Here is an 18,034-nt window from a genome sequence, read left to right on the forward strand (position 1 = left end):
TTTAAAAGAACTCAGTATCAAAGTAACTTAGGTGGGTGCGAGGCACACTGAGCATACATTCACCTTATCTGTTTATTATATGTATTTGTGTATGTGTACATGCGCGGGAGTGTGTGAGCCACGGTACACATGATGATGAGAGGCAAGTTTGTAGGAGTCAGTTCCCTCCGCTAGCGGATGAGTCCTAGGTGTCTGTCTCAGGTCACCTGCTTGGCACCTGAGCATCTCACTGGCCCCCAAGTGTGAGTGCTTTTAAACCTCGGAGCTCTTGGAGTTCATAAGGTTTGCAACATTGCCCTTTGTGACTTGCCATTGAGGTCCTTTCAGCTATGTTGGTGGTTTCTCCTGACTTTCCACCCTGAACTTGCCTCTTGTTCTAGTTTGTAAAATGGCCACCACATCCCTCAGAGACAGGAAACTAAGTCACATTTTCAAAGGTTCCCAGGGAGCTGTCAGTTCTGACTTAATACTCGTGCTGGATAGTTTATGTCAACTTGATACAACCTCGAGGAGGGAACCTTAATTTTAAATAATGCCTCCATACGATCAGGCAAGCCTATAGAGCATTGTCTTTTCTTTCTTTCTTTTAAATTTATTTATTTTTAATTTCTCAAGACAGGGCTTTTCTTTGTAACCCTGGCTGTCATGGAACTCACTCTGTTGACCAGACTGGCCTTGAACTCAGAGATCCACCTGCTTCTGCCTTCCAAGTGCTGGGATTGAAGGCATGTGTTGCCACTACCCAGCTGGGCATTTTCTTAATTAGTGATTGATAAGAGAGATTGTTTGCAGTGCCATCAATAGGCTGTGATCTTGGGTTCTTGCTGTAAGAAAGTAGGCTAGGCAAGCCATGAGCAAGCCAGTAAGCAGCATCCCTCCATGGCCTCTGCATCAGCTCCTGCCTCCAGATTCCTGCTTTTGGTCATGGCATTTCTCACAACAGTAGAAAATTAACTGAGATACGCACCTGTGGTTATGGTGTCCATGACAGCAGTGGGAATGTGGCTTTATTGCCTCTTGCTTACCTTGTCAGGCTGCTTCACCTTCTGAGCCTAGGTTCCATCGACTTAAAGCAGGAAGTTGTGGCATCAGCCGAACTTCAAAGAGATTTGTGTTGTCTTGCTTACCGCAGATGCTGCCTTCTGTGGAAATGCTCAAGGTTTCACCATCATGCATTTCATTGTATCTCTGTGGTACATAAAACAGGCTGCGGCTGCCCATCACCACTCAACCCGCAAGCTGCTCTCAAAGTGGACTTACTGCTTGCAATCAGATGTTTCTGCTCAAGGTGGTGCTGTTTCCCCAGCAATGGTGTGGTTACGCATTTTTAGTTCCATGGGGTATGCATTCAGCAGCTAGTCACTGGGTCTGCCTTTAGGACAGTCTCTGCCCTCTGTTGTCCCCAAGCTGTCTGCCCTCGAGAAGCCAGTGGAGAGCTGTGGAAATGCGCACTTACTCCAAGCCTATGTATTTCCATGAGAGAAGAGAGTCAGAGCAACCTAGAGGACCCAGCTTTGTCCTGTTTTATGAGGCTGGGCCTGGCCCACTGCATGCCAGACAAGCAACCTACTCCTCGGCTGCACCCTACCTCTCAGACACCTCTTTAGACAGTATTTTTATGTTCATTTTGTTTTTGAGACAGGGTCTCAGACAGACCAGACTGACCTTGGATTTATTATGTAGGTATCCAAGGATGACTTTGGACTCCTGATTCTCCTGCATCTGCTTCTTCTATGCTGGGTTCTTAAGTGTGCACCACCAAGTCTGATTTTATACCATGCTGGTAATGGAACCCAAGGCCTCATGCGTGCTGGCCAAGGAAAGATTCTACCAACTGAGATACACCACAGACTGGAGGCATGCTTCAGTTCTCCCATCTTGCTTTTTGTGTTTTTAAGTAAATCTTATTTTAGGTCTCAAATATTTAAAAATCATGTATATCTTGGGAATAAAGAACCTAATATATTTCACCCCAAAACCTATTACAGTATGGGGGTGCTCACACTCACAGAATTGCCTGTGTCAGGACCCCTAATAACCATTTCCTCCTCCTTGTCACCCACTAGACATGTATCTTTACAGATGTGTTCATCCCTTGCCTAATGCATAATTGTTCTGTTCTGTTTGTTTTCAGATCCGGGGATTTCTGTCACGGTTTGATAATGTTCTTCCTGTCAGCCTGGCATTTGACAAATGTACAGCCTGTTCACCAAAAGTAAGTCATTTTGCCTCTGAGCAATTAACCTCACCCTAACCCATCAGAGTCAGTGGGCTGTGTTTTGTTTTGTTGTTTGATTGTGTGCATGCGTGTGTGTGTGTGTGTGTGTGTGTGTGTGTGTGTGTGTGAGTGTGTGTGCGTGCACGCGTGCCTGCATTTATGCATGTGTAGAAGGAGAGCCTGGAAGGCTTGACTTGGTCCTGCTGTTGTTGATCTGCATTCGTCTTCCAAGATGCCAGCCTTGGAAACCTCTGGTTCTAGAATGCAGAGCTAGCCAGACTGGATGCTGGGTCGGTGCCTGCACTGCAGTACTTTCAACTTGGACGTGAACCTCTCCTGAAGTTCTGTTTCTCTCCTGAGGGTTTCTTTCCTTGAGCCTACTGAGCAGGGCAGTTTTTAAACTTTCCCCAGAAGGTAGGGGATTTCAGGCAGTCCTGGCTGTGAGTGTTTTAGAGATGTTCCTAATGACAAAGGAAAAGCAAGCAGAGATGAGGGGCCTGTATTGGGAGGCTGGAACAGGCCCCTTCCTCTTTGATCTTTCCAGTGGCTCTAAAAATAGAGCAGGGCTGTTGTCCATCGTAATGGGAACCAGCTGATGCATCTCAAAACTACATGGTATCTCAGTTTTTAATAGGCTCTGAGTTATTCTTGCATGTGTACTATATGTGACAGCTGATTCCCCTTTGGATGTCCCTTTAAGTCAGTGGTTCTCAACCTTCCTAATGCTATTCCTTTAATATAGTTCCTCATGTTGTGGTGATCCCCAACCATAGGATTATTTTCATTGCTACTTCATAACTGTAATTTTGCTACTGTTATGAATCGTAATTGAATATCTGATATGCAGGATATCTGATATGCAACTTCTGTGAAAGGGTCGTTTGGGTCCAGGGGTCATGACCCACAGGTTGAGAACCATTGCTTTAAGCCTTCAACCTGATCCTTTTGAACTCCTACTTGGAGTGCTATGCAGAGTAGCTTATGGGGGCCATTCATCCCAAGCTGACATTTCTCAACTATAGATCTGGGATTTCCCAACTGTGCCTCCTGCAGTGGGCAGTGCTGAGGAAATTGAATTCTAGGAAAGTCTGCTTGGAGTTGAAAAGCTTCTGTTGAAAACTTCACACAGCCAAGTCCTGACCTGTTTGCCTAACAGGAATTTGGAATCGATAAGCCACAGTGATGAATTTGGTTAAATCTAGGCACTCCCAAGTGGAGAGTGGTTTATTTTCTTTTCTGCTCAGAAAGTAAACTAAGCCTGCTTTATTGTTATACATCTCAAGTGCCTGGTTGAGATTTAAAACTTATAATTTGTGGGTAAATGACCTCTAAGCTCATTCCTCTGTTGTGTCTCAAAGTATCCTGCGTCCTCTTTGGCGGGACCCCCCAAGGGTGGCAATGTGCACATTTGTCTGCAGAAACATGGGTTTAGAAATGGTGTGCTCCTTAATGGAAATGAATTTCTGTCTGTCTGTATGTCTTTTCTTTGTACAACTGAACTAATTGGACTCCAAATAACTTGGCAGGATTATTTTCAAAATGAAACCCTTTGGTGCCAGGAGCTTCCTGTGGCTTTCTGCAGGTCTAGCTCATCAATGAAACTAAGATGATTGGGTTCTAGAGAGAAATTTGAGCACTTGCTTTCTTGTTCTGTTTCTAATTAAACTGGCCCATAAGATACTGTCTATAAGGACCCCAAACATACCTCAGCCTGCCTGCCCCGCCTTATTCTTTAAGAAAGAATAGCTTTTTTGTTTTACATCCTCCCTCCTTGTAAGCATCAGATTAAACACAGGTATGGTGTCTTTGTTACCAGAGTTATTTCCTGTCGGTGGCCGTTCAGAGAGTCCTGCATTACACAGACTTGCCAGGCGAGTTAATACAAACTGACGTGGATTTTCACAGCTGCACTGTTCCCATAGCGATCACTTTTCATGTGGTCTGGATATTGGGTTTCCTTTGTGCCGAGAAGGTTGTACCTCCTTCCAGGAGAAGCCCCTTGTTTACTTTCTTGGCCCCCTTCCCTGTCATTCGCCATCATCTGCAGACCAAGCGTTGATACTTCAAAAATGACAATTCTAATTACGCCTTGCCACTCTAAATGTTTTCTTAACGCTTTACTCCGCATGATTTTTTTTTATACTGAATCATGTCTGAATTGCTCCTGTTTGAATCAAAATTCTTTGGACCTAAAAATGAGTTTTAGAAATTTCTCCATTGATATTTGTTCTTTTGTCTTCATTCTAGAGAATTTCATACATGTATATAAGGATGCATGATCCTATCTTCCTCTGTCTCCCTGCTTTAACTCCCCTCAATTAGTCCCTCAATACAACCCCCTCCTAACTTCATTGCCCCCCTTTAATAACTTACTTAGTCCCGTTAGCACTTTCCATGTGGGTATGGGTGTGGGGCCATCCTCTGAAGCTCGAGGAAACCATCATTGGCCACACATTCAAAAAAGAATGATCCTTCCTCCCACAGCTACTATCAACCGCTGTAGTTCCCCAGTCAGGAATGGGGGCCTAGGGCATACCTCGCCCATCTGTGCTGGAATTTTGATGAGATTTGTCTCACCCAAGATTCTTGCAGGTAACCAGAGTTTCTATGAGTTCATGGATGTGGTCACCATGTCAAGTCCAGAACTTGAAATTCCATGGCCCTTCTCATCCCCCAGCTCTTGTCTTACATTCTTTCTGCCTCCTCTCCTGTTATCTCCCCCAGAGGCCGTGGTGGTGTTTTTAAGGGTTTCCCACTGAGGACTGAGCCTCAGTCTCTTGTTCCCATGAGGCGATGTTTTCCTTTGGTGGTTTTCCCAAGAAGAAAGGCTTACTCTACTTTTGTCTTGACTTAGCTTCAAATACAGAAAGGGGGGCTGGGGAAGCAGGATACTGTCTGTGGGGTAGTAAACCTCCTGTTGATTAGACAGTGATACCGACAGTGTAGCTGTCATCATGTTGCCTGAGTTGAAGAAGGACAGAGGCCTCTGCCTCTGTCTAGGAAGGTGGTGTCGTTGTCCCTCTCAGCATGTCCCAAGCCTGTTTGACCTCAGCTTGGGACAGAGCAGGATGAGTTGTTCCACTCACATATTTGCATGGAGGTGAGGGTGCTGAGGGGTTGTTTTCTTGTTTAATTTTAATTTCTGTTTCATCATTTCACAGAACTTCCTTAAATAGTGGCATCTATTGCTAGAACTTAGAGGCCTTTTTGACATGTGTACAAATTGCTTTTTAGCTCTAGAGTGTTGGTAAACTTCTGTCAGGCCAACAAGTATGACTGTGAACCAGCAATCTTGACAAGCTGTCCCAGAAAGCATTGAGGAAATTTATTAGCAGCAGTCTGTTTCTTAATTTCTTTCTCTCTTTTATTTCCAATTGGGATTCTTTTTTCAGTAACTGTATTTTGGTACAATTTTTTAAAGATTTATTATTTTAAAGTATTTGTGTGGGAGTGATGGAGTGGAGAGCCTACAGAGGCCAGAAGTAGCAGATCCCCTGGAACTGCAGTTACAGGCAGTTGTGAGCAGCCTGATGTGGGTGCTGGGAACTGAACTCTGGTCCACTGCAAGAACAGCCAGTGCTCTTAACCACTGAGCATCTCTGTCCTTCTGATACACTTTCACACTTACAGAAATGGGGCAGGAGAGATGGCTCCGCAGTTAAGAGTGTTGGCTGCTCTTGCAGAGGATCTATGTTCAATTCCCAGCACCCACGTGGTTACTCACATCCATCCATAAGTCCAGTTCCAGAGAATCCAACTCTCTTTTCTGGCCTCTTCAGGCACCAAACATGGTGCACATACATTCAAGCACAATACTTATATACAGAAAGTAAAGTAAATAAATCTTTTTAAAAGGGAAAAAAACTGAACTTACAGAAAACTGCAGAGTCAGCTCCTGTTCGGCCTTTACCAGGGTCTGTGGTTTCCACCATTCTCCCGTTTGCTGGCCTACTTCCTCAGCTCTGCCCCTTCTGGTTTCTTTCCCAAGTTTTCCAGAGTCAACGGGGAATTGTTCCTTCTCAACCAAACATCTCCCTGTGAATTTCCTAAGAACAAAGACCCCCTCTCTCTTACGTAGTACTCAGGAAGTGGAGACGGTTCAGGGCTAGCAGTCATGGTACCTGACCCCCAGGCTGGATGTCAGAGGTTGTCATCTGTCCCGGAATGCTCTTACAGATTTCCCTTCTTCCTCCTCCTTCCAGATGAGGACCCACTTCAGGGGCAGGACCCACCTTTATGTAGTCGTGACGTTTCTTTTGACCTCCCTCAGCCTTTTGCGGCATTGTCCATTGATTTGGATCTGTCTAACATTTGTGTCTGAGGAGATTCGGGTTATGAATTTGACAGGAATACCAAAGAAGTAATGTGCCCTATCTATGTCTAGAGACATGTGACATGTCTTGTCGCTGTCAGTGGTGTTAATTTCTTCTTTCTGAGTAGTTCCCAATTTTCTCCTTTCTGTGAGCACTTCCCTTTTCCAACAGGGAGAAACCTGTCCCCATCGTCCTGAAAAGATGGACTTACCTGCTCTCATCTAAAATACACAAAAGTTACAAAACTGCTACTCCCCGCTACTTCAGAAAATGGTGCTGGGGAGATGACTCAGGCAGTGACGTGCTTGCCATGTCAGCATGGGGGCCTGAGTTGGGTTCTCCAGCACAAAGGCCACGTGTGGTGACATGCATCTGTGACTACAGTGCTAAGAGCAGGGCAAGGGCAGCTTCAGATTCAGTGGAAGACCCTGTCACAAAAGGTGGAGTGCGATAGAAGAAGACATCAGTGCTGACCTCCAGTCACCGCACACAAACCCACTTATCACAGGTACCCACAGGCCCATATGTACACACATGTGCAGGCACACACACACACACACACACACACACACACACACACACACACACACACGCACACACACTAAACATGACATTCTAAAAGAAAAGGAGTGTGTAGTAAGAAGAGTTCAAGCTTTATCATAGTTCTTTTTTTCTTGTCTACTTCCTAGAATGAAATGCTCTCATCCTAAAGCAATTCTGTGGCACTGAATTGACTGGACAGGATGTAGAATGCCTCCATCACTCTAGAACTTTCCTATTCTCTTCCACAAGAGAGTGGAGGAATGTTATTTTTCCTTAAGGAGTCCGGGCATCTTCCAGTGTTTCCATAGCAGTAGCTTTGGTTCTGGAACCCAGAAGTTGGCCGGCAGCTTCTGAGATAACTGCAGAGTAGGGTTCAGGGCTGTTCCTGAGTTCATTCACCTAAGGGGCATTGTGCCAGAGTAAGCTTGCTCTTGCTGCATGGCTCTGTCACCCACAGCAACTGTGACATGACAAGAAACACCTCTTGGGAAGAAGCAGGCCTCAAGCTTGTCTTGAAAACCATCTGAGGCTGGCATCCTGCACAGACGGAGCAAGGCATGCCCAGACACCTGCTGTCTGAGGAGCAAGGCTAATAGCAAGTCATGAGCCTGTGGAGGGGCTCTGCTGATGTCTTGTGAGGCAGACTTCTGTGGTATTGGGCGGTATTCTGTGTCCTGGGCGGGAGGGAAAGGCAGCATTAGTGACAGCCACCAGCTGATATCATTAGATGATAATCATTTTCTTCTTGCCTTCCTCACAGCAGCCTGCTCATTCATCCTGTGAGATAATACAGCACTAGGCTGGGGATAGCTCAGCTAGAAAATTGATTGCTGTGCAAGGGTAAGGACCTGAGTTCAAGTCCCCAGAGCCCACATAAAGCTGCATGGTTAATGCACATCTGCAGTCTTGTCATGTCTAGGGCAGTGGAAGGCAGAACAAGAAAGCTCACAGGCTGGCAGACACAGGGACACACAACATGAGACCCTGGGTCAAGCAAGGTAGAAGGTGAAGGTGACACCAAAGGTGTCATGGCAAGTAAGGGCCTGCACTCACATGACCATGCACACACAAAAAAAATTTTTTTAAGAAGCATGAAATAACAGGACAAAACAACTGTGTTGAAACTTTTTTGAAGCTCTGACCAAAGCAACTTCTGACTCAATAGTTCTGTACACACAACCTCAGGCGGAAAGGTGAAGCTTAGACTTGGAGGGAAGGGCCAGTCTCAGGACCTGACAGTACGCATTCTTTACTCAGTTGGTGTGAGGACATGGTGTGTGCCAGAGACGCAAGCCATCATTTACCCCTGAGAGGTTCTCGGAGGCCTGTGCATAAAAGGCTTGGTGCTGTTAGGAACCTTTGAGAGGAAGTAAGGTCACCAAGGATGTACCTAGAAGAGGATATTGGACCCTTCCTCTTTCTTTCCTTTTTGCTTTCGGCAGTGAGGTAAGGGTCTTTCTACCATGGACTCCTACCATGGTGTAGCCACCTGACCTCACCCCCAGCCAACTGACTGTGAATTGAATCTTCTAGAACCATGAACCACAACAAACCTTTTCTTTTTAAAATTGACTGTCTCAAGTATTTTGTTGCAGTAACTGAAGGTAACTATCAAAATGATCAAAAGAAACGTTGTGCTACCTTTAATCCCAATACTCTGGAGGCAGAGGCAGGAAGCTCTCTGTGAGGTCAAGGGCAACCTGATCTATATAGTGAGTTCTAGGACAGCCAGGACTAGACAAAGAGAGAGACTCTGTCTCAAGAGGGGTGGGCATTATCCTCAAGAAATATGATGTGCTGGGACTGGAGAGATGCTTGGCAGTTGAAAGTACCTGCTGCTCTTCCAAAGGACCTGAATCTGGTTTCCAACACTTAACAACCTGTAACTGCAGCTCCAGGGGACCAGGCGCCCTCTTCTGGCCTCTGTGGGTACCTGTACTCATGTGCACATTCCCCCACCACATACACAGTTAAAAATAAAAATAACCTAAGAGTGCAGAGTGACACAGACCCGTCAGACAAAAAACTGATGCCACCCTGTGACCCGCTCTGCATTAAGGTATATTGCCTGTCTTTACAACCCAGCTGTTTGTAGAAATGAGGCTACCCAGAGGAGGCTTCGTTGAGCGCCACTTCTGAGTTGAGAAGACAGATTTAAAGACACTCTGTCTTTCTAAAAGACAGATTTAACCCACGGGAGAGAGAATAAGAGTAATTACAGGCAAGAAGGACAGTTTACACAATGGCTAGAGAAAACACTGTACACTCAAGTTGTTGGGTGCCCAGTGGGTTAACAAGAACAGCCATTTGCCTACATGGGTGTCATTTCCCAAGGTGGAGTGTGTTTGTCTCTGTTTTGAATCTTACAGTTCCATATAAAACTCTCTCACCTCCTCCTGGAGCTTAGGGGCTTTCCCAGCCTGTGGCATTAAGCAGCCACAGTGGGGGATTCCCAGGGTCCTGGTGCTATTCATTCCCTCGCCTGCTGAGTGACCCCAAGCTAGGTGCTTCTGCGTTTGCCCGCCCCCGTGTCTTCCTCTGGCCAGTGAGTCAGCTGGATGAGATAAGTGCTGGCTGTCTCCTCACTCTTCAGACTATTTGCTTCTGTACTTTATATTGCTGTTCTTTCAGTCTTTGTTTCACTGGCAGGTTTTATTTTATTTTTTATGTATGTCCTGTGCTGGGGGTGGAAGCCAGAGCCTCCGGCATGCTTTGCAAGCACTCCACCACCAAACCACATCCCAGCCCAGCAATCCATTTTAATTGCAGAAAAACACGTAGATGTATTTAAGGAGAAGGGTCCTCAGCCATTACCTGCCATTGTGGCCTTGCTTCGTCAGAAAAGGCATATGCACATAGTGACATGTAGATAATCTTTTTGATTACTGCCAGGAGTTTGAAATGAGCTTCAGGTAGAGAGATTAGAGCACTGTGTCAAGCATCCTCCCTGCTTCTCAGCCCTCTACAGTGTCTGGCCAGCACCCAATCGGAAGAGCTCCCAAGGGCTTTTGCCAGGGGTTTCTGCATGCAGCTTCTCAGTGGCAAATATTACTCAAAGCGGAGCTGTAGCCAGACTTTTCTTCCCCTTTCCAAAAGGGACATAAATCTCTTGTTGGGAAAATGATGAGTAACCCCCACTCTGGTCCTCTCTTCCTATCTCACTTACCCAGTAAGGCCTCAAGCTTTCTATTTGAGCGGGTGATGGGATCCATATGTGTGGTTGTGTGGTATCCCACATCTTGTCCTTAGCAACTCGTGTTTCTCCCATCTCCAGAGCTGTTGGGCTCCCAATAGGAGCTGGGATGTCCCGCCAGAGCCAGGGAGCAGTGCTCAGCTATAAGCCCTAACCTCACAGCTCTTGGCTCTTCCTCCTCCTTGGAAAATCTCGGATGTTTCTCCCTTTGCTTCAATTTCCTCATCCATAGAGCGAGGAAAATATTTTCTGTTTCCCAGGGAAATTGCAGTGGCTGACGCATATCCAGTTTCCCGGGCCAGGCACAAGGGCCTTTGCCCACTCCTGGGACTGGTGTTGACACCAGAAACAGGAAGAAAACAAAGACCACTGTGATGGCCCCAAGTGTCATTCATTCTCCTCGAGCTGCACTGTTTCTCCACAGATGGGTACAAGAAGGGTGGAGTCCAGGACTAGAAGTCAAGACTCAGAGCTGCCCTGGTTTTGAAAAACTGCAGAAAACTTGCCCTCATGTCCCCTCACAGCCCACTGAAAACACGCTCCTCATGACTTCAGGGGACTCAGCCCTGTTCCTCCCAGTTGACCCTCAGTCCTCTGAGGCCATCTGATCAGCACCAGAAGTCGTCCTGCTTCCCCGTGACCTGTGGTCGCCTGAACACACCTTTCCCTTCAGGCTTCCTCCTATCTATTATGCAGACCAGGAACTACAGGCTGCCATCTTTTCCAGTGGTTGTATTGATTGTCAGGCCTGCTTGGCTTCAGTACATTGAAACACTAGGTTTTTTTGGGGGGGGGGAGGCATATATTCTCAGTCCAAGCAAGCTACTGCTATTTCTTTTCTTTTTCATTTGTTTTTATATTTATTTATTTTTTATTTAAATTAGAAACAAGCTTGCTTCACATGTCAATCCCAGCTCCCTCTCCCTCTCCTCCTCCTCCTCCCCCAACCCCCACCCAATCTCCACTCTGATCCCCAGGGAGGATCTCCAGAGTCTGTCATTTCATTCAGGGCAGGGCCTAGGCCCTCCCCCAAGAGTCCAGGCTGAGAGGGCATCCCTCATTATGGGATGGGCACCCAAAGTCCATTTATATGCCAGGAATAAATACTGATCTACTTCCCAAGGGCCCATAGATTGCCTAGGCCTCTTCACTGACACCCACGTTCAGGGAGGTCTGGATCAATCCCATGCTGGCCTCTTAGCTATCAGTCTGGGGTCCAAGAGCTCCCCCTTGTTCAGGTCAACTGTTTCTGTGGGTTTCACCAGCCCAGTCTTGACCGACCCCTTTGCTCATCAGTCCTCCCTCTCTGTCATTGGATTCCAGGAGTTAAGTTCAGTGTTTAGCTGTGGGTGTCTGCCTCTGCTTCCATCAGTCACTGGATGAATGTTCTGTTTCCAAGACGCTCTGGCAGTGGGATTGTAGGCTGGCAATCCCCTGATCCATGTCTAAAATCCATATATGAGGGAGTACATATCATGTTTGTCTTTTTGTGACTGGGTTACCTCACTTAGGATGGTTTCTTCTAGTGCCATCTATTTGCCTGCAAATTTCAAGATTCCATTGTTTTTTCCACTGAATAGTGCTCCATTGTGTAAATGTACCACATTTTCTGTATTCACTCTTCAGAGTTGAGGGGCATCTAGGTTGCTTCCAGGTTCTGGCTATTACAAATAGTGCTGTTACAAACATAGTGGAACAGACGTTCTTGTTGTATGAATGTGCATCTTTTGGGTATATGCCTAAGAGTGGAATTGCTGGGTCTTGTGGTAGTTGATTCTCATTTTCCTGAGGAATCTCCATACTGATTTCCAAAGTGACTGTAGGAGTTGGCACTCTCACCAGCAGTGGAGGAGTGTTCCCCTTCTCCACATCCTCTTCAGCATAAACTGTCATTGGTGTTTTTGATTTTAGCCATTCTGACAGGAATAAGATGGTATCTTAGAGTTGTTTTTTATTTGCATGGCTAGGGAGGTTGAGCACTTTAAGTGTCTCTCAGTCATTTTAGGCTCCTCTATTGAGAATTCTCTATTTAGTTCTGTACTCCACTTTTCAATTGGATCCTTTGGTGTTTTTGGAGACTTGCTTCTTGGGTTCTTTGTAAATTTTGTAGATCAGGCCTCTGTCAGATGTGGGGTTAGTGAATATCTTTTCCCATTCTGTGGGTTGCCTTTTTGTCTTGCTGACTGCATCCTTTGCCTTACAAAAGCTTCTCAGTTTCAGGAGGTCCCATTTATTAATTGTCGATCTCAGTGTCTGTGCTACTGGTGTTAGGTTCAGGAAGTGGTCTCCTGTACCAATTCATTCAAGGGTTCCTCCCACTTTCTCTTCTAAGAGGTGCATTGGTGGCTGGATTTATGTTAAGGTCTTTGATTCATTTGGACTTAAGTTTTATGCATGGCAATAGACAAGGATCTGTCTGCAGTCTTCTGCATGTCAGCCTCCAGTTATGCCAGCACCATTTGTTGAAGATGCTTTCTTTCTTCTATTGTATATTTTTAGCTTCTTTGTCAAAGATCAGGTGTTCATACGTGTATGGGGTGTTCAATTCAATTCAATTCCATTAGTCTACCTGTCTATTTTGTGCCAATACCAAGCTGTTTTCAGGACTACAGCTCTATTAGAGCTTGAAGTCAGGGATGGTGATGCCTCCAGCCGTTGCTTTGTTGAATAGGGTTGATTTGGCTATCCTGAGTATTTTGTTTTTCTATATAAAGTTGAGAATTGTTCTTTCAAGGTCTGTGAAGAATTGTGCTGGTATGTTAATGGGGATTGCATTGAATCTGTAGATTGCTTTTGGCAAGATTGCCATTTTTGCTATGTTGAGCCTACCTATCCAAGAGCATGGGAGATCTTTCTATTTTCTGGTGTCTTCTTTAATTTCTTTCTTTAAAGACTCAAAGTTCTTGTGATACAGGTCTTTCACTTGTTTGGTTAATATTACCCCAAGGTATTTTATGTTGTTTGTGGTAATTGTAAAGGGTGATGTTTCTCTGATTTCCTTCTCAGCCCTTTATTGTCTGTATATAGTAGGGCTACTGATTTTTCTTGAGTTGATCTTGTATCCTGACACTTTGCTGAAGGTGTTTATCAGCTGTAGGAGTTCTCTGGTAGAGATTTTCGGGTCACTTATGTAAACTATCATATCTTCTGCAAATAGTGAAAGTTTAACCTCTTCATTTCCAGTTTGCATCCCCTTGATCTCCCTCTGTTGCCTTATTACTCTAGCTAGAACTTCAAGTACAATATTAAAGAGGTATGGAGAGAGTGGACAGCCTTGTCTTATTCCTGACTTTAGAGGAATTGCGTTGAATTTCTGTCCATTTAGTTTGATGTTGGTTGTTGGTTTGCTGTATATAGCTTTTATTATGTTTAGATATGTTCCTGTTATTCCAGATCTCTCTAAGACCTTTATCATGAAGGGTGTTGGATTTTGTCAAAGGCTTTTTCTGCATCTAGTGAGATGATCATGCGATTTTTGTTTCTCAGCTTGCTTATATGGGGGATTACATTGATGGATTCTAGTATGTTGAACCATCCCTGCATCCCTGGAATGAAGCCTACTTGATCATGGTGGATGAGTTTTCTAATGTGTTCTTGGATCCAATTTGCCAATATTTGGGGGGGGGGGTTATGAGACAGGGTTTCTCTGTATTGTTTTGGAGGCTGTTGGACCAGCCCGGCCTCAAACTCACAGAGATCCACCTGCCTCTGCCTCCCAAGTGCTGGGATTAAAGGTGTGGGCCATCACCGCCCGGCTTCCAGTTTGCCAATATTTTATTGAATATTTTTGCATCAATGTTCATGAGGGATGTTGGTCTGAAGTTCTCTTTTTCAGTTGTGTCTTTGTGTGGCTTGAATATCAAGGTTATTGAAGCCTCGTAAAAAGAGTTTGGCAAAGACCCTTCTGTTTCTATTGTGTGGAAAGCTTTGGGGAGAATTGGTATAAGTTGTTCTTTGAATTTCTGGTAGAATTCAGCACTGAGGCCATCTGAACATGGCCTTTTTTTGGTTGGGAGACTTTTGATGACTGCTTCTATTTCCTTAGGGGTTATAGGTCTATTTAAATTGCTTATCTGCATGGACCTCAGACTGATGACTGAGAGACCAGCATGGGACTGATCCAGACACCCCCCCCCCCCCAAACCAGTGTCAGAGAAGAGGCCTCAGCAATTTATGGGACCTTGGAGAGTAGATCAGTATTTATTCCTGGCATACAAATGGATTCTGGGAGTCCATTCCACATAGAGGGATGCTCTATCATCCTGGACACATGGGGGAGGACCTAGACCCTGCTCGGGATTATATGACAAGTTTTGAAATTCCCTCATGGAAGCCCTTATCCTCCCTGGGGAGTGGAGGAGAGATGGAGTGGGATGGGGGGTTGGGAGGAATGGGGGGGCCAGGGGAGGAGGGGAGGGAGAAGGAACTGAGAGTAACATGTGTAAAAAGTTAAATAAAAAATTATATATAAAAATGAATAAATTGCTCATCTGTTCTTGATGTAATTTTGGCAAGTGATATCCATCCAGAAAATTGTCCATTTTCTTTAAATTTTTGAATTTTGTGAAGTACAGATTTTCAAAATATGACCTGCTGATTCACTGGATTTCCTTAGTGTCTGTTGATATGTCCCCCTTTTCATTTCTGATTTTGTTAATTTGCATGTTCACACTCTACCATTTGGTAAGTTTGGATAAAGGTTTGTCTATCTTGTTGATTCTTCTCAAAGAACCAGCTTTTCGTTACATTGATTCTTTGTATTATTTTCCTAGTTTCTACTTTATTGATTTCAGCTCTCAATTTGATTATTTCCTGGCCTCTACTCCTGCCAGGTGAGTTTGCTTCTTTGTGTTCTAGGGCATTCAGTTGTGCTGTTAATTCTCTAGTGTGACCATTCTCCAGTTTCTTCATGTGGGCACTTAGTGCTATGAACTTTCCTCTTAGCACTGCTTTCAAAGTGTCGTATAAGTTTGGGTATGTTATGTCTTCATTCTCATTGAGTTCTAGAAAGTCTTTAATTTCTTTTTTTTTTTTATTTCTTCTTTGACCCAAGAATGGTGCAATTGCACATTATTCAATTTCCATGAGTTTGTAGGGTTTCTGCAATTTGTGTTGTTGTTGAATTCTAACTTTAACGCATGGTGGTCTGATAAGATACATGGAGTTATTCCAATTTTTTTGTACCTGTTGAGGTTTGATATGTTGCCGAGTATGTGGTCGATTTTTAAGGAGGTTCCATATGGTGCCGAGAAGAAGGTATATTCTTTTGTGTTTGGAGGGAATGTTCTATAGATGTCTGTTAAATCCATTATAACTTCTATTAGTTCCTTTGCTTCTTTGTTAAGTTTCTGTCTGGTGGTCCTGTCTAGTGGTAAGAGTGGGGTGTTGAAGTCTCCCACTATAAGTGAGGTTTTATGTGTGATTTGAGTTTTAGTAATGTTTCTTTTTCAAATGTAGATACCTTTGTGTTTAGGGCATAGATGTTCAGAATTGAGACTTCATCTTAGTGGGTTTCTCCTGTGATGGGTATGAAATGACCTCCTTCATCTCTTTTGACTGATTTTAGTTTAAAGTCTAATTTGTTAGATATTAGGATTGCTACCCCCGCTTGTTTCTTGGGTCCATTTGATTGGAAAATATTTTCCCAACCCTTAACTCTGAGGTAATTTCTGTCTTTGAAGCTGAGGTGTGTTTCTTGTATGCAGCAGAAGGATGGATTCTGTCTTTGAAGCCATTCTGTTAGCCTGTGTCTTTTTATGGGGGAATTAAGACCATTAATATTGAGGGATATTAATGACCATTGATTGTTCATTTTTGTTTGTTTTGGAGTTGATGGCAGAATTGTGTGTGGATTTTCACCCCTTTTTTCTTTTGGCTGTTGGTAAAGTGGGATTATCTATTGCCTATGTTTTTCTGGTTGTAGTTAACTTCCTTGGGTTGGAGTTTTCCTTCAAGAACTTTCTGTAGGGCTGGATTAGTGGATACGTATTGTTTAAATGTGGTTTTGTTATGGAATATCTTGTTTTCTCCATCTATAATGATTGAAAGCTTTGCTGGGTATATTAGTCTGGGCTGGCATCCATGGTGTTGGTAGAATATCTATCCAGGACCTTCTGGCTTTCAGAGCTTCCATGGAGAAGTCAGGTATAATTCTGACAGGTTTGCTTTTGTATGTTACTTGACCTTTTTCCTTAGCTGCTCTTAATATTCTTTCTTTATTCTGTATGTTTGGGGTCTTGATTATTATGTGGAAAGGGGATTTTTTTGTGGTCCACTCTATTTGGTGTTCTGTAAGCTTCTTGTTACTTCATTGGCATGTCTTTCTTTAGGTTGGGAAAGTTTTCTTCTATGATTTTGTTGGATATGTTTTCTGCCCCTTTGAGGTGGTTTTCTTTGCCTTCTTCTATGCCTATTATTCTTAGGTTTGGCCTTTTCACGGTGTCCCATATTTCCTGGATATTTTGTGTTAGGGATTTGTTGGACTTAAGATTTTCTTTGGTCGATGAATCTATTTCTCCTAGTGTGTCTTCAACACCTGAGATTTTCTCTTCCATCTCTTATATTCTGTTGGTTATGTTTGCAGCTGTAATACCTAACCATTTGCCCAGCTTTTCTATTTCCAGCATTCCTTCAGACTGTGTTTTTATTTTAATGTCTCTATTTCAACTTTCAACCCTTGCATGGTTTGAATTGTTTCTTGCAATTTTTGCTTTGTCTTTTCCTCCCTTTCTTGCATTTTTTTTGGATTTTTTTATTTGTTTTTTCTTCTGTTTCTTACATTTTTTGGTTTTTTTTTCTTCCATTTCTTTAAGGAATGTTTTCATATCCTCTTTGAGTACCTCTATTTTTATGAAGTTGTTTTTAAGGTCATTCTATTCTGCTTCTTCTGCATTGGGGTATTCAGGTCTTGCTGGTGTAGAGTCTCTAGACTCTGGCGGTGTCATATTGGTTTGTGTTGCTGAGTGTGTTTTTATATTGTCTCCTTCCAATCACTTCTTCTAGTGAGTGCAGAAGGAGTCTCTTCCTCTCCTGGTGAGTGTGTGACCACAGTTCCCTTCTGGTGGGTGTGAGGAGGTCCAATACTCTGGTGGCTCTCCTCTTGCATGGATGGAGGTGGTCCTAGTACCAAGGCCTTGGCAGTCTTTGGGTAGGCTGAACCCTGTCCGGATGGGATTCACAGTATGCAGTCCCCAGGTCTCTGGTGGTTCTGCTCAGGGCACCAGAAGGCAGGCCAGAAACAGGCCCACGCTTACCTCGCTGTCCCATGGGTGGAAAATTGGACTTGAACACTGGCAGTCTCTGGGCAGGCTGACTCCCATCGGGATGGAATGTGCAGTGTGCAGTCCCCAGGTCACAGCTGGTTGCCTGCAGGGCGCTGGAAGATGGGCTGGAGACAGGCCCAGGCCTACCTAGTCCCCTGGGCAGAGAAAGGGACCAGGATGCTGGCAGTCTCTGGGTGGGTTGACTCCTGCTGGGATGGGAGCCTCAGTGCACAGTCCCCTGGCCTCGGAAGGCGGCCTGGAAACAGGCCCAGGCCTACCTAGCCCCGTGGGTGGAGAAAGGCACTATGGTGCTGGCAGTCTCTGGGCGGGCTGAATCCTGGCGGGATGGGATCCACACTGCACAGTCCCCAGGTCTCCAGTGGTTCTAGTACTAGGCCTTTTTAGTTTGGAAATAATTGTGTTTACTTTTAGCCTCCATCCCACCTCTCTCTCTTTTCTCAAGTCTTTGGGTCATGAACTGTGTTCATGTTGACGAAATCAGTCA

The 18,034-nt window shown here is 44.5% G+C and overlaps 1 protein-coding gene across 6 annotated transcripts in view; it reads left to right on the forward strand.

Moving 5' to 3' along the window:
• Nucleotides 1-18,034, forward strand: part of Atg7 (autophagy related 7) — a 278,976-nt gene that overhangs the window by 83,112 nt on the left and 177,830 nt on the right. For all 6 annotated transcript variants that reach the window (XM_040738126.1, XM_040738125.1, XM_040738129.1 and 3 more), the window contains one exon: nt 2,135-2,215. In XM_040738126.1, coding sequence (XP_040594060.1) covers nt 2,135-2,215 — 81 coding nt within the window. The remainder of the gene's footprint in view (nt 1-2,134; nt 2,216-18,034) is intronic.

Source organism: Mesocricetus auratus, unplaced genomic scaffold (genome assembly GCF_017639785.1).
Source record: "Mesocricetus auratus isolate SY011 unplaced genomic scaffold, BCM_Maur_2.0 Super-Scaffold_100676, whole genome shotgun sequence".
Lineage (NCBI taxonomy): Eukaryota > Metazoa > Chordata > Mammalia > Rodentia > Cricetidae > Mesocricetus > Mesocricetus auratus.